We start from the raw sequence: 13,806 nt of genomic DNA on the forward strand, positions 1-13,806 counted from the left end.
GCTGGAACAGAGTGTGCCCCTAACTACACCACGCACACACACATGCACACACACACATACCGTACACACTTTTTCTATCTGTTAGCAGACATGTTCTTTGAATTGAATTTTCTCATGTATTTTCCTAATTCTCTAAATTGTTAGGCCAAACCCTCTAATGGATGGCTCATGACCCAACTGTTTTAAGTGGCTCAGATTTTTATCAGATTAAGAGAGAATGGCCACATTAACAAGACTTTTGCTTGGAAATGTCCCAAAACATGTTGGATGTTTTTTTGTTTTTTTCATTATTTTTTTACACAAGGAACATTGAACATTTCAATGTTTTGATCATCACAAATTCTGGTTAAACTCAATCGTGTGGAACTTAAAAGAATTGTGTCCTCTGTATTGCATATGTGAGGTTCCTCAGTACCCTGAGCTTTGTGATGATGTCATGTTTTAGAATAAGATTGTCTGCGATATATTTATATTCTGGTATATCTGCACTGAGCAAATAAATGTGATCTTATCTAAATGTATTCAAACTTCCTGCTGGTTATTGCTTTGCTTTGTGTTTTGAAAAAGCATGGACGTGTGTGATAAGGTGTGTGTGCATGTGTACGTGTGCGCATGCACGCAGAGAGAGAGAGAGAGAGAGAGAGAGAGAGAGAGAGATATACAAAAATATATGGAAAAAAAGAGGTTTGAGTGTGTTCACATGCTTAGAAAGTATAATGGGCATGTATTTGCGAGTGTGTTTCACCACAAAAAGAATACGGATTGCCGCATACTAGCACCATTATCTGTGAAATCAGAAGTTCAGTGGAAGAAGAGCCTCTTTCATACACGGGTTATTCTTAGCACTGTGCGTGTCCATGCCCGGAGCTGGTACTGGAGCTGAAGCCAGAGTCAGGGCTCCAGCCATGCTACCCAGAGGAAAGGGCCACTCCCTATGATGTGAGACACACCCAGCAGGGCTCTGGTGTTCATGGCTGAGGGGGGGCTGTCTGGGGGGGTGATGCGCACATAACAGGGCCTGAGGTGAGTGGGGAGAAGAAGAGGACCCAGCCTTCCTCCCCTCTCTCCCATACTACCCACCCACCCACCCCCTCATGGCTGGGCTTTCATCACCCCCAGTGTAGGTTTCATAATCAGTCCCAAGAAAGGCAAACAAAATGCCATTTCGGCCATTGTGTAAATCAGAATAAACCCTGAGCTGTAAACAATGGGGGAACGGGTACAGTGCTTCCCGCGGAAGCCCTCCCCTCCTCCACACACACACACACACACACACCATCACTACCACCAGCATCACCAAACACTGTTTTCTCTCTCCACTCACGCAAGGGGGCTGAGACGGGCTGACGGACGCTAATTGGTCTTGGTCACTGGGGTTTTTAAAGGGTCTCAGGGCCGTAGATAACCCATGTAATGTGGGCCAAATGTAAACATGGATCCTTATCAGTGACGGAGAGCAGAGAGTCTCTCAGACCAGGGCCCAGACCAGGGCCCAGTCCAGGCCAACCCCGGCCTAGGGTGTGGTGGTGGTGGAATGAACACGGTTTCTGGTTGAAAAAAGAAAATTGTTGTTCTGTTTCTGACCCCGTCTGCCATGAGTTCTCTTTGTTTATTATTCTTTTCTTCCTGCCATTCTTCTCGCGCTTGCTTTCTTTTCGTTTCAGTCTTTCCTCTATGGAAGTTGGAACAGAAACCTTGAGAGAGAGAGAACGAGTGCTGTCTGCTTCAGAATTACAGACTGATTCAGTTCAAGTCAATCAAACTATCACTGACACCTGGCCAGTCAACCACTTTCTATTTTACCATGTTGAGTTTAGGTTGGTGAGTTTAAAGATGGCTCCCGTGGTTCCAGGGCTTCTCCTGGCCTGGTGTGTGCAGTATCTCAGGTGGTACAGTATCTCAGGTGGTACAGTATCTCAGGCCATTGGCTGTTGATCAGCCATAGTGGTCCTGTCCTGGAGCTTGTGCTGAATCGGCCCCTGCCTCTCCAGTGAGCCAGTGTGCAGAGTGACCGTGTGTCAATGCATTATTTAGAGCCTGTTCTGTTCCAGATAAACAGAGCATCAATAATGGAGGGCAGGGTAATTAATCTTTGAACAGGGGGCTTGCTAAGATTCTAATCTGCAGCAGTGGCGTGGGTGGATGGTGTGTGTGTGTGTGTGTGTGTGTGTGTGTGTGTGTGTGTGTGTGTGTGTGTGTGTGTGTGCGTGCGTGCTTGTGTGGGTGTGTAGTGTGTGTGTTTGTAAAGTGTGTTTTCACAGTGTGTGTGTGTGTGTGTGTGTGTACTGTAATTCCACTCTATGTGGTTCCCAGAACAGGGGGATCCCGGAGCCTTGTGTCACCTCCCGGTGCTCCTCCCTGGCTGTGCTAGAGAGAGGCAGGTGCCATATCACTTGTAGTACTCTTAGGAGCAACGATGACATCAGGTAGAGCTGATAAACAGACCTGGGAGGATCCAATTCCACCCCAGTGTTATCTACACTACAGTACGAGTGTGGCATTTTAAGGAGAGGGGTAGAAAGGAAGGATGAAAAGGAGAGGTGGATAGAACGAGGAAACACATTAGAGATGGGGTTAGTAAGTGGTTCATTGGAGAGAGTGAGGTGGGAGTGATGTGAGGTGACCATGTGATGGTACAGTAAGAGCTTTTAAGGGGAGACTGTAACCTTGGTCTCTGGCGTGGTGGAGGATGAATATTGCATGGTGGCCACAATTCCTCTTGTAGAACCCCGTACTAAAAAATGCAAGGGGGGTTCCACCCTGGCCCTCTGCTGCTGGGGATGCTGCGGTGTTAGCCTAGCCCTCATATGGCTAATGGGGGGTTCCACCCTGGCCCTCTGCTGCTGGGGATGCTGCGGTGTTAGCCTAGCCCTCATATGGCTAATGGGGGGTTCCACCCTGGCCCTCTGCTGCTGGGGATGCTGCGGTGTTAGCCTAGCCCTCATATGGCTAATCTCTGTTATATTGCGTTATAATAATGAGGGATCATCATAATGCAGGCTAGCCATATCAGGGTGACTGGGGAATTATTAGGGATGTATTAAGAGGAATTAAGCCAGTCCTCAGGGTATGTATTTGAGGTGTGGTCTTTTTAGTTTTTTAATTTTATGTTTTGTGAGTTTTGTATAATACAAAATTCAGACAGTAGAGCCATTGGTTGCACCATGGCTATAACCTACATGTCACATGGCTTTAACCTAAATGTTGCTCCATGTAAATAATGAATTACATACATTACATTAAATAGTGTAAAACAACTCTTCCTCATTCATTATCTCCCACACACAGAGTGAGTAGTAGCCTATGTGAGTAGTAGCCTAAGTTGACAGTGAGTGTGTGCCATGCTGCGGTGTACATTCCTTGGTTAATAAGTACCATTGGTCTCTCCCTCCCTCACACACACACACACACACACACACACACACACACACACACACACACACACACACACACACACACACACACACACTCTCCTCTCCCCATTGTCCTCTCTGAGGGAGGTCGGTTGCCCATCGGCTCTGGTTCTTCACAGTGACTCTGAGTTCTCAAACAAAAAGCTTTGCAAGAGCAGAAATGACACATGCTCCCTGCAGCCATGGGACTGATTGCAATGAAATGCACAGTACATCGCCAAGCTTTTAAAGAGCTCTTTGTTTTTTAAACCACCGCGCCCCACACAGGGCACAGATGTTACAGATGATATTAGTCACTGGCCTCAACTTACCCTGAGATGTGGATCCTGGAGTAGATTTTGTGTCATTCCTTCCGTCCTCTCCTGTCCTCCAGGCAGGCTCAACAAGCGCTCTTATTTGAAAGAATTTCAAATACTTTTCAATCCAGGCCTACAACTGAGCTCCAAATAAATGTTACATACTGTATCCAGATCTCAATCCAGACACTCCTCACTTACGTGATATTGCTCTCCTCCACCCACAAGGACCTACAGGACCTACACAAGGACCACAGCCAATCAGCTACATTAGCAGTAGCCTCGTTAGGCCCCCCAGCACTGACACAGTTTTGGCTCTTTCCCTACAGCTAATTGTGCTAACAAGTCTGAGGTGGAATCAATGTAGCTGATTGGCTGTGGTGTAGGAGCGAACACACAGCAAGGAGGGTGCTAAGATCAGATCACACTCACACACGCGCGCACGCACACACAAACATACCAGAGGCATATCGCAGGTCATTAGTAAGGCTTAGGCCCAACACTGTTCACCAGTGTATTTAAAGAGCGTCTGGTTAACCATGAGCTGCTCCACTCTCCCCCTGTTTATTCAGTCATTGGTCTGGGCCAGGATGAGTCTGATGATGATGGATAGGAGGAAAATGCATCTGTCTGCTGTAGATTTATGGGGCTTGTGGTTGTGGTTAGTGGTATATCATTATGACCTGGGTTGAGTTGAGTGAGAGGAATTATGTGGGGTTTCTGTCAGGCCTGTAAGGTGTTGTGAGGTAATTTTTAACATCACATTCATTATCTCCAGAACCATACAACTGCCTACAGACTGTGGCCTCCATAAGTATTGGAAAGAGGAAGCATTTTGTCTTCTGGTAGCTACGTTTTCCAAACAGTTTGGATTCCAACAAACAATTCCATCAAACCATTAATATGGGGCCAAAGTAGGTTTTTCAGATTGGGTTTACCATTTAGAAAGTACAAAGGGTTTGATTTTTTAAACATACTCCCCATATTTCAGGGCTCCAAAACTATTGGGAAAAAATCATATAAGCTCCAAATAAACAGTTGATTTTGGTTAAGCCTAAGGGTTTGGCTATGTTTCTGATAGATTTTTCTGGTATTTCATAATGGTTTGTTTCCTTGACTTTCATTGATGTCTCTTTGGTCTTCATGTTGAGAGACACCAATAGCAGACTCCAAAGGCAAATGCAAAGCCTCGAATCGGTACTGACTAATCAGCAACACCTGTCCAATCCTTTGGTGTCCCGAAATAGCTAGTGGAGTATGTATAAAACAGGTTGTAATTTCTAAATGGTTAAACCAATCTAAACCCTACTCTGGGTCTTTGTCCCTTTAATGTCTGTTTCTACAGCATGTCTTCACCTCTGTGTTTCTGCACACTCAAGCATGTGCACATACAGTACACATAAGCCATATGGCCATAGCATACAGGACAGTACAGTACAGTACAGTACAGTAGTCACATGGACTTCAGTGGACGGGGAGGATTCCAAAACATGTGATCTCCTAAACCTGGCCATGTGACATACAGTGCCAGTGCCGTCGACATACAGGGCATAGGAAAGTGTCATTCCCCATTCGCCGCCGTCGTCACATGACCAGTAGTCCCAGTGGTATGTTCTCTCTTTCTCTAGGGTCATACCAGCAGGGCGGCCATGCGTGGGCCAGGAGGGAGTACCGCTGCTACGACCACCAGCATCTAACCCCCCCCCCCCAACGCTCGCTGGCCCACATAAGCCAGTTGTAACATTTCAGATGTTCTTCATGGTGCCCTTGCCCTGTCATGATGCACCGCAGGGCTGGACTGGTTACGTCAGGTGGCAGGCGCCCCCCGTTCAGAAATCCTCTTAATTGGCTGATACAGTGGGGTAGCTGATTCCGAGCCCACACAAAACCCTCTCTCTTCTCCCCTTCCCTCTTCTCTTCTCCCCCTTCGCCAGTCATCCCCCCATCCTCCACACTGCCTTGACAGGGGTGAGGGAAAGGTTGATTCTTCTGCCCCAATGGAATGGATTATTGCCAATGCACGCTGAAGCCCTCGGAAAAAAACTAACATCACAATAGGTGACTGGGGTATACCAACAGACATCCCCACTGTGTGTGTGTGTGTGTGTGTGTGTGTGTGTGTGTGTGTGTGTGTGTGGTGCCCTGTTCTTGGCCCCGTTCCCAGCACCCCTTTGTTGCTGGGGGTCTCAGAGAGAGTGTCAGACCCTCTCAGATGTGTTGTGTGTACAGATCTGAGTGTTGCTGTAATCTGTAGCCCCCCGGCCCTCCCCCCAGAGAGAAACAGATTGGGAGGCTGCAGCAACACACACGCACACACACACACACACACACACATACATACACACACTGGCTGGGAAAGGGAAGGAACACTCTGTACCAGCGGATATGCTCTGTGCCCCAGTGATTCAACTGGGTCTTCAAGGTCTGCAGGGATTTCACATAGAACACTGCCCCCTGGTGGGGGCACAACATAATAGTTGATTCACTTTACTAGCATGATGGTTGCTGCATGACCTCGTAAGCTCTAATTGACCAAATGTTCTAATTGACCAGGCCTTTACTATGGTGTGTCAGTACATGACTGAAGAGTAGCCACGCTTATTGTATTATATTAACTTAATTTACTTCCTCTCTCTCTCTCTCCCTCCCTCTCTCTCTCTCCCCCCCTCTCTCCTGTCTGTCTCAGGAGTCACCCCAGGACAGTGCCATCACCAGAGACATCAACCGCACATTCCCGGCACATGACTACTTCAAGGACACTGGAGGAGATGGTCAGGACTCGCTGTACAAGATATGCAAGGTGAGTGTCTGTCTGTCTGTCTGTCTGTTCAACTCTACTACTATACTACTGTAATTACTACTGCCTTACTGAACACTTCAGAATATTATTATAGACAGAGTTTGTCTTTGGCTATGTTAATTAGGTACAGTAGTTGGGTCATTGGGCTAACAGTTTCAGAATGATAAACTGAGGCAGGGTGTGAGAGTCGGCAGTCTACCGGCCAGAGGCGACAGATTCGTCAATGAGCAAACATTTTTTGTGGTGGTTCACCGGGTTCAGAAACGATCCCCCTTACAACTTAGAAAGTTTTCGCGGCGCTCGTAAGTTATTTCAATTTGGGATCTGCCTCATTCATCCATAATACTGTACAGGTCAGGTAAAAGGCATCAATCCTTTTCACACAATAACCGCAGGTGCCTGAATTATTCACTAGCTCTCCCTGAGATTGGCACCTCATTACAGGGCTTCTAGCTCCGTAGGGCTATCCCTCAGTCCACCCTCCATTTACAGTTCATTGAGTTCAAACCCATACTGGTCAATCTCACAGTGAAGAGGAGACCTAGCTGTATCTGTATGAAGTATGGTAAAAGTAATGGAGTAATAGTAATGCCAATAAAGCATTTGAATTGAGTGGAGTGCTAACATGGAGTCCCTCCTCCTCTTTCTCTCCTCCCCAGGCCTACTCTGTGTATGACGAGGAGATTGGCTACTGCCAGGGTCAGTCCTTCCTGGCTGCTGTGCTGTTGCTGCATGTGAGTTACCCATGACCGCCTCCATAGCCTCCATCACTCTCTTGTGCTTTCTCTCTCTCTCTCTCTCTCTCTTTCTCCCCCGCCCCCCCTCTCTCTCGCGCTCTCTCTCTCCCCCTCTCTTTCTCTCTCGCTCTCTCTCACTCCCCCACCCCTCCTCCTTCTCTCTCTTTCGTCACGTGTTCAGGGTTCTGGTGGAGCACGGTGGCCAGTCTCAGAGGGGATGTCTCTACCAGGTAGCATGGCTCCAAAACACAGGTCTTTCTGAAGGAAACATTGCCATCTAGCGGAGATGCTGGGGAATGCAGGGTTTTCTTGTCAGAAAGATAACACAACTCCCAGTGCTTAAATGGCCTATTGTGTAGAGCTTGTCATCAAAAGAGCTTTCTACTCAAGTGTGTTCCAGTGCTGTTCTTCACATAGGAGAAGTGTGCTGGTAAATATTGCTTATATGCCCTATCTCTCTCTCTCTCTCTCTCTCTCTCTCTCTCTCTCTCTCTCTCTCTCTCTCTCTCTCTCTCTCTCTCTCTCTCTCTCTCTCTCTCTCTGTGTGTGTGGTAGATGCCTGAGGAGCAGGCCTTCAGTGTGCTGGTCAAGATCATGTTTGACTACGGACTCAGGGAGCTCTTCAAGCAGAACTTTGAGGATCTACATTGCAAGTTCTTCCAGCTGGAGAGACTGATGCAGGTGTGTGGGAGCATTTAGCATGATGTTATATTGTAAGTATTTACATGTTCCTGTAAAGGTTGTTTATTATGACCTTTCTTTGTTTACTCATGTTGATTAGTAATGTCTGTTGTCTGTGTCTGTATCAGGAGTACCTTCCAGACCTGTATAATCACTTCCTGAACGTGGGTCTGGAGGCTCACATGTACGCCTCCCAGTGGTTCCTCACCCTCTTCACCGCCAAGTTCCCTCTCTATATGGTGTTCCACATCATAGACCTGCTCCTGTGTGAGGTACCCTGCCTCCCTGCCTGCCTGTCTGTCTGTCTGTCTGTCTGTCTGTCTGTCTGTCCACCTACCTGTCTGTCTACTCTCCGCCTACCTGTCTGTCTACCCTGAAGCTATCTGTCTGTCTACCCTTAACCTACCTGTCTGTCTACCCTTAACCTATCTGTCTGTCTACCCTCAACCTACCTGTCTGTCTACCCTTAACCTACCTGTCTGTCTACCCTTAGCCTACCTGTCTGTCTACCCTGAAGCTACCTGTCTGTCTACTCTCCACCTACCTGTCTGTCTACTCTCCGCCTACCTGTCTGTCTACCCTGAAGCTATCTGTCTGTCTACCCTTAACCTACCTGTCTGTCTACCCTTAACCTACCTGTCTGTCTACCCTTAACCTATCTGTCTGTCTACCCTTAACCTATCTGTCTGTCTACCCTCAACCTATCTGTCTGTCTACCCTGAAGCTACCTGTCTGTCTACCCTGAAGCTACCTGTCTGTCTACCCTCAACCTATCTGTCTGTCTACCCTTAACCTACCTGTCTGTCTACTCTCCGCCTACCTATCTGTCTACTCTCCACCTACCTGTTTGTCTACCGCTGAAGCTACCTGTCTGTCTACGCTGAAGCTACCTGTCTGTCTACTCTCCACCTACCTGTCTGTCTACTCTCCACCTACCTGCCTGTCTACTCTCCACCTACCTGTCTGTCTACTCTCCACCTACCTGTCTGTCTACTCTCCACCTACCTGTCTGTCTACTCTCCACCTACCTGTCTGTCTACTCTCCACCTACCTGTCTGTCTACTCTCCACCTACCTGTCTGTCTACTCTCCACCTACCTGTCTGTCTACTCTCATGCCTCTCCTTCTCTGTCATCTCTCTCCCTCCATCTCTCTCCCTCCATCTCTCTCCCTCCATCTCTCTCCCTCCATCTCTCTCCCTCCATCTCTCTCCCTCCATCTCTCTCCCCTCACCCTAACCCACTCTACCTACATGTCCTCCCTCAACACCTCCTGTTTCTCCTGCTCCATCCCCCAGGCCTTCACTAACTCACAGTCTCTCTCTATTTCAGGGTATCAGTGTGATCTTTAACGTGGCTCTGGCTCTTCTGAAGGTAAGGCAGTTCTCTGGCACAGTCTAGTGGAAACTGGAGACACTTCCACAAAAAAACACACTCTAACACGCACACACACGCACACACACACACACACACACACACACACACACACACACACGCACACACGAACAGACACACAACAGCAGTCACAAGGCCTCGTTGCCACAGCGACTCACTGCAAGTTTCGAGACAATGCCAAGGGCCTCAGTGCCCTTCTCACACACACACACACACACACACACACACACACACACACACACACACACACACACACACACACACACACACACACACACACACACACACACACACACACACACACACACACACACACACACTCACGCACACACACTCACACACACACACACACACACACACACACACACACACACACACACACACACAAACACATTGTGTTCCTCCCTCTCTATTCTCTATGCTGCTGGCAGCAGTACAGAGAGAGGACTGTGGCCTGGGCCAGAGGCTGGAACAGAGCCCCCCCCTTGCTGTGCAGATCTCACTCTCACGCTATGTTCCCCTGTCCCCCCCCCCCCCACAGACCTCTAAGGACGACCTGCTCAACACCGACTTTGAAGGGGCACTCAAGTTCTTCCGGGTCCCCGTTCCTAAGCGGTACCGCTCTGAGGAGAACGCTAAGAAGCTGATGGAGCTGGCCTGCAGCATGAAGGTAATTTATCCCTGTCAGAAAGTCCTGCCAGGCTCCAACTTTTAGTTAACTAGTCCTTCTCTTAGGGCCGCCATGTTGAATCCACTCTGGGTGATTCAGCCTTGTTGTTTTTGTGCTCAGTTTGTGTGGTCATGAGGGCGTTTTGATGAGTAGAAAGGTAGGATATATGTTATAATATCGACTAGTCACCCTTGCTATGAAAGGGGTCGGGGTTTAGTCCCACAAGCTAACGCAGCTCTTGTTGACTTTAACTGAATGCAAGGCAGGCAGGCCTCCTTACTGGCAAACAGGTGGATAGATAATTATACAGTAGGGGGGTTTATTCTAATGGGGCACTTTCTATGCTCCAATAAGGCTAATACGTGTACTGCTGATGGATGGATCATAGAGTTTGTGTCCACTACTCTAGAGTAACCAGTAGAGGGCACTGTTGCATCTCCTACGGTTACTACACATTACCCATTGCTGTCAACCTGTATTGAGCTCTGGTCTCGAAGGCTTGTGCTAGAAAGACTTATTTGTCCAATTTTAGTTTATTTCTGGAACATACAGTGGCAAGAGAACGTATGTGAACCCTTTGGAATGACCTGGTTTTCTGCATTAATTGGTCTTAAAATGTGATCTGATCTTCATCTAAGTCAGACAAAGACAACGTGCTTAAGCTGATAACACAAACAATTATAATCTTTCATGTCTTCATTGAACATTTACAGCGCTAGTGGAAAAAGTAAGTGAACTCTTGGATTTTGCATTATTGTTATTATTTTGCATTATACTCTTGCATTATTGACACATTTGTACATAAAGGCAGGTCATTCCAAAGGGTTCACTTACTTTTTCTTACCACTGTATGTACATGGGTTATGTAACAGGGTGAGGCTGGTGGAGGTTGTAGACATTAGAGCAGTGTTTTTCAACCACTGTGCCGCGGCACACTAGTGTGCCGTGAGAGATCATCAGATGTGCCGTGGGAAATTATCAAATTCCACTTACCGTATTGACCCGAATATAAGACAGGGTTTTTTCCCCGGAAAAAAAGTCGTAAAAAGTTGCATCGTCTTATATTCGCGCCCTAGACTTTTACACGTCAATATTAATTCACAACAACGTATGGCGCCAAAAGACTGTTCCCCACGCGAGCCACCGTGTTTCTCCCTCTCACACACACCCCAGTGACGGGTGCCTGGAGAGATGGAGACACACACACACACACACACCCGCGGAGAGACACCGCAGAGACTCACTTGGTTGGTCAAGTTAACAAACAACAGAGGCGGAGTTACGATGCCAATTTTAAGACCATGGTGGTCAATGAAGCAGAGGCATCAAACTGTCGAGGAGCCAAGAAATATGATATTACAGAGTGTAATGTTAGAAGTTGACGAGCCCAAAAAGATCGGCTTAAGAATGGTAACAGTCAGAGAAAAGCGTATCGAGGGTGTGTGAATACGTGACTGAAAAACCTAACGATTGTATGCCCATACCCCAAGATGATAAAAATAACCTACATTGTTTCGTTCATTCATTAAGACGATTGCCAGACGCATTGATGACATGTCTGCAGACATCGAAAATGTTGTTTTGGAGAAGATACGTGGCAGTGGGCAGTTTGCTTTGCAACTTGAGTATTGGCTCAACTCTTGGCCAATGCACGCTTTGTGGATGGAGACACAATCACAGAAATGTTCTTTTTTGCAAGACATTGGATAAAAACAACAACAGGGGAGGACTTCAGTGGGACACTGATGTGTCTGCACTGATGGAGATAGCTGTTGTTCGTATGGTAAACTTTGTAAAAACAAGACCTCTGAAAAGCCGCTTATATGCAGCATTATGTGAAGAGATGGGAGCCCAGCATAAGACGTTATTGCTCCATACGCCGATGATTGTCCCGCGGAAAAGTGCCGGCCCGCGTGTTTGAGTTACGGGAGGAGCTGAAAACCGTTTTAACTGATGAGAAGTGTGATGACGCAATGCTGCTTGCAAGTGACAAATTGTGCGCAAGGCTCGCATACATGGCCAACATACAGGGCCAGGCTTCGCACTGAGTGAGTATAACGACAAGTTCATATAGGGCCGGTTTCACAGACAAGGCTTAAGCCTAGTCCTGGACTAAATCACACTTTCAATGTAAAATCTCCATTGAAGATGCTTTTTAGTCCAGGATTAGGCTTAAGCCTTGTCTGTGAAACTGGCCCATTATGTTACGTATATGATAGGCTACTATGTATCATTTTGTAACATTTGGGATGGCGGTGTGCCGTGGGATTTTTTCAAGGTAAGAAATGTGCCGTGGCACAAAAAAGGTTGAAAAACACTGCATTACAGGCTCGTTATAATCCAGGGAACACAGGTGTTTGATACCATTTCTAATCCTGTTCCATGTGTTACAATGAGCCCTCCACCAGCCTCCCCGGTGACCTATTGGAACTATTTAGTAATGATGTGACCTGGCTACAACATTGTTCCCCCTGCTGCTGTGCAGGTCTCTCTGGGTGAGATGGAATCACTATGAGACCAACCTGAATGAGTTGATGTATTTGTTTAAATAAAACAATATACAGTATCTATATAATCTGACAACGACTCCAAGGTGGATTGGCTTATAGTCAAATGTCTTGTGTAATACATGACGTTAACAGATTACCTGCACTCTGATTGGGGCAGGTGTCACCGTTTTTGAAACAGTTCCATCTCTTATTCAGCATCATGGTCACAAGAGGACAGCTACAGTACCATGCAGCGGGCCTAATACCATTTCCTGTATAGCAGTCTTTGTTACAGTAATAATAACAGTAACAATGTAATGACAATTATGGTCAATAATGATTAAAAGACCATCGCTGGAGGAATGTTGATTCCTTGACCCCTGACCCCTAGGACAGGGTAGGGCAGACCACCCGACTGGGAGGAGAGCCTGTTCCCTAAGCAGGCATAGGGGGCTTAAGGCCTGAGAGGAGTGTGTGAGGTCTCCGGGGTGTCACCAAGCTGTCACCGCCAGTCTCACACTGTCACGGCGCCCGACCACAACCAGGTGGCAGGATCAGAGGCTGGATCACACCACTTCTCTTCCCTTTCCTCCTTTCTCCTCCCTTTCCTCCTTTCTCCTCTCTCTCTCCCTCTTTCTCTCCTCTCCTCTCCTTTTGTAATCATTATCATTTCATTGCAGGTAGTGTACAACATTTGAATACTTTATTTGGTTCCACAAATTATATTATACAAACAGGGAATCAAATATTTCGGGGCTAAGCAGCACTGAACACTTAAGGATACACATAACACCTCCTTCTCCACACGGCCAAGCTGCCAATAATAGCTGAGACAGAGCAAAATTTGGCAACCTGTTTGGCCTTTCTTTTAGTCATTGCAGCAATTCTCAGACCCCTCATGGTGCATTTATATACATGGCCCAGACTTCCAAATACAAGTATGCTGAATTTGCACTTGTACCCAAAGCTGGTTATCGTACCAAGTAGTGGTTGGTATTTGATATACTTGTCCTGGAAAGTCTGGTCCATGTACAGGTCAAAGGGGCAGCCTACTTCTATAATCAGCACCTCCTTGTGGCTGGTGTCAACAAAGATAACATCAGGTGTATTTGGGATGTTGGAAAAAACACACACACACACACACACACACACACATAGACAGACACACACACACACACACACACACACACACACACACACGCACACGGTAACACCCACAGTGACACACCCACAGTGACACACCCAGAGTGCTTTAATTGTGAGGTTCCTGTCTGGTTTCGGACTCTCAGATGGAGGACTAGAGTTGAACACAGGAACAGGGCTTTAC

At 47.1% G+C, this 13,806-nt stretch overlaps 1 protein-coding gene across 1 annotated transcript in view; it reads left to right on the forward strand.

Moving 5' to 3' along the window:
• rabgap1 (RAB GTPase activating protein 1) overlaps window positions 1-13,806 on the forward strand; it is a 53,745-nt gene that overhangs the window by 34,125 nt on the left and 5,814 nt on the right. Inside the window, exons 15-20 of the mRNA XM_080528233.1 lie at window positions 6,396-6,509; window positions 7,169-7,243; window positions 7,802-7,927; window positions 8,056-8,199; window positions 9,258-9,299; window positions 9,862-9,990. Of these exons, the coding sequence (XP_080384359.1) occupies window positions 6,396-6,509; window positions 7,169-7,243; window positions 7,802-7,927; window positions 8,056-8,199; window positions 9,258-9,299; window positions 9,862-9,990 (630 nt within the window). The remainder of the gene's footprint in view (window positions 1-6,395; window positions 6,510-7,168; window positions 7,244-7,801; window positions 7,928-8,055; window positions 8,200-9,257; window positions 9,300-9,861; window positions 9,991-13,806) is intronic.

Source organism: Nansenia antarctica, assembly GCF_963989245.1.
Source record: "Nansenia antarctica genome assembly, chromosome: 4".
Taxonomy (NCBI): domain Eukaryota; kingdom Metazoa; phylum Chordata; class Actinopteri; order Argentiniformes; family Microstomatidae; genus Nansenia; species Nansenia antarctica.